This window comes from Cupressus sempervirens, chromosome 10, assembly GCF_028749045.1.
Source record: "Cupressus sempervirens isolate cs-2001-9-10 chromosome 10, ASM2874904v1, whole genome shotgun sequence".
NCBI lineage: Eukaryota > Viridiplantae > Streptophyta > Pinopsida > Cupressales > Cupressaceae > Cupressus > Cupressus sempervirens.
Window position 1 is genome coordinate 994,299,175 of NC_143127.1, and position 2,818 is coordinate 994,301,992.

At 44.4% G+C, this 2,818-nt stretch overlaps 1 protein-coding gene across 1 annotated transcript; it reads left to right on the top strand.

Moving 5' to 3' along the window:
- The first annotated feature begins 433 nt into the window (after window positions 1-433).
- SMB (small nuclear ribonucleoprotein associated protein B) lies at window positions 434-1,765 on the top strand. The gene has a single exon (XM_089807671.1). The coding sequence runs from the start codon at window positions 655-657 to the stop codon at window positions 1,534-1,536; it is 882 nt and encodes a 293-aa protein (XP_089663797.1). The 5' UTR covers window positions 434-654; the 3' UTR covers window positions 1,537-1,765.
- Window positions 1,766-2,818: the final 1,053 nt, after the last annotated feature.

Sequence of the window (2,818 nt, forward strand, 5' to 3'; positions counted from 1 at the left end):
TCTGATATTTGCTTTGTGCCCTGCATTTAAGTCATATTGCAGGTTGTCTTCCTGTCACCACCAAACTTCCTGTCACAATATAATTCTGCATAAATAATATTGCATGTTATCTTCTTGTCGCAGACGTGCTCCTGCACCAGTTTTTTGTGATCTATAGTAAAAACTAATAAAAAAATTTGCACACTCCCACTTTCAATTCTAATAGATTATAGAATATATTAGAAAGAAAAGAAAAAATAACACCTTCTAAACTACTCATGAAACATGTCCATAAATTTAACTCAAAAACTACACATTTATTTGACTCAACAATTACACATTCTTAAACCCCAAAACTACACATATACACATATAAAAATTCCACATTTTTACTCGCAACTAGGAAAAATATTTCCTACTTTACTACCTACTAAAGTACCTACTAAGCTAGTTAAAAAGCAAGGCAGAAGGCACCCGACGCTAGCTCAAACACAAGAGCTTAAAACTGCGGGCTACTCAACTGACTGCGGCATTTCGCTTGATGCTGCGAAAGCGCTCGTAAACTAATTTTTCCCAACGTTCATAAATCGGTTCCCGAAGGGTTTAAGGCTTATCGAAGTTTTGGTCACAGGAATTTTCCATTTCGCTGGAACGGTTTACAGCAGAGGAGCCACCATGTCGATGTCAAGAAGTTCGAAAATGCTTCAGTTCATAAACTACAGAATGCGGGTAACGATCCAAGACGGCCGTCAGCTGGTGGGCAAATTCATGGCCTTCGACCGCCACATGAATCTCGTCCTCGGTGACTGCGAGGAGTTCAGGAAGCTCCCGCCCAAGAAAGGTGCAGAGAAGAAGGAAGAAAGAGAGGAGAGGCGAACGCTGGGCCTCATTCTTCTGCGTGGCGAGGAGGTCGTATCCATGACCGTCGAGGGTCCTCCTCCGCCCGACGAATCGCGAGCAAAGCCAACGGGAGGAGCAGCGGCCGGACCGGGTATAGGGCGAGCTGCCGGACGGGGAATACCTACTGCGCCGCTGGTTCAAGCACAACCGGGACTTTCAGGGCCAGTGCGTGGCGTGGGTGGGCCGGCCCCCGGCATGATGCAACCCCAAATCTCAAGGCCCCCTATGCCTCAGGTTTCTGCACCTCCCATGACCTATCCGACAGGGCAGATGCGACCCCCTCCGCCCTTTTCTACTCAGCCAGGGGGGCCTCCTCCCATGATGCGCCCTCCTCCAGGTGGCCCTCCTCCGCAGTATGGAGGCCCTCCGCGCCCTGGCGGCCCCCCGCCAATGATGCAACCGCCACAGTATGGACAGCGGCCGATGGGTCCTCCTCCCCAGATGATGAGAGGTCCGCCTCCGCCAATGGGCAGTGGCCCTCCCAGGCCTGGTATGCCTCCGCCTCCGGGTGCTGCTCCTCCCAGGCCTGGCATGCCTCCTCCACCGGGCGCCCCACCCATGTATGGTGGCCCTATGCCGCCTCGCCCTGGAATGCCGCCTCCTCCTCCTCCTGGTCAGCAGCAGCAGCAACAGCAGCAACCTCCTGGTCAACAGTAGTAGCATCTGCATTGTTAAGAGTATTTTCTTAGTTGTTTACACGCTTTTCAAACTGTTGAACACTCAATTTTGTTTGATGGCTTTGAGCATTGGCCATTTGATAGGGTCATTGACACATCTACTTTAAATCATAACATTGGTAGACTAATATTTTCTTTTTTCCATGAATTTGTATTACTGAGGAGTTTGTTACCGAGTATAGCTCAACATAAAAATCTTGGTTTTTTAACTGTTGAAATTTTCAATTCTTTTTATATTATTTCTGCACTTAACATAATAGCTTGCAAAAAAAATCGAAATTGGGGCATAAAAGGTCGTTACTCATTCTGAAGAAACAAATTGAGATTGTTCTGTAGCTTAGATGTTTGCTAGACAGCAGTGTTAACAGTAAATATTAAATTCTATCTAGATGCATGGTTTTGTTTCTTATATAAATTAGAAATTTATTTTCCGAACTGTTATTATTTATCTTAATTTATGAATGGATGTTCTTAGCTTTGATGCATTTTTGAAATTCTATTTCTCCAGACCTTGTCTTTATCTCGCAAAATTCATGTTTTCATTAGTCCATTGAAAGATACTTTGAAACTGAAGGAAGTGGATTTAAAACAGATGTTCTTAGCTTTAATGCATTTTTGAAATTCTATTTCTTTCTCCAGACCTTATCTTTATCTCGCCAAGTTCAAGTTTTCATTGGTTCATTGAAAGATACTTTGAAACTGAAGGAAGTGGATTTAAAACATATTTCTATCATATTTGTATTTTTTTAATCGTTACTTCTTAATAATTTTTATTACCTCGTTTATTAGCTTTGTATACGGGGAGATTCCATTGAAGCCCAAACCATGAGCATTACCTAGTTATAAAAAACTTAAGCCTAGACAATCCAACAAGACTTGGAAAATTTATTCTAATCTCAAAGTACGAAGCAGACCAGAGTCAAGAACTCACTGAAGGGCGACTGGTTCAGGGAGGCCTACAATCAAGAATTCAACTAAACTAGAGAAATTTGTTCTGAGTATATCAATTTTTGACCAGAACAATTGATGTATATTATGAGATATCACTATCGCAGTTTTCAATTGACGTGGCCTGATATTGGCATGCATACCCACTGCTACTCAAGACTCAAGAAGTTCAACTCCAAACTACAAAAACCATAGTTACCCCGCCCTAGGAGACGGGGGGACAAGTTTCCGAGATGGGGGGACAGAGGGACCTTGATTTGGGGACGGTGAGGGGACGGCGGGGGGACGGAGGCGGGGGACGGGGGGGTGGCGGA

Bases quoted from the DNA above. Each gene is read 5' to 3' on its own strand.
- SMB (XM_089807671.1), top strand. From the start codon at position 655: ATGTCGATGTCAAGAAGTTCGAAAATGCTTCAGTTCATAAACTACAGA.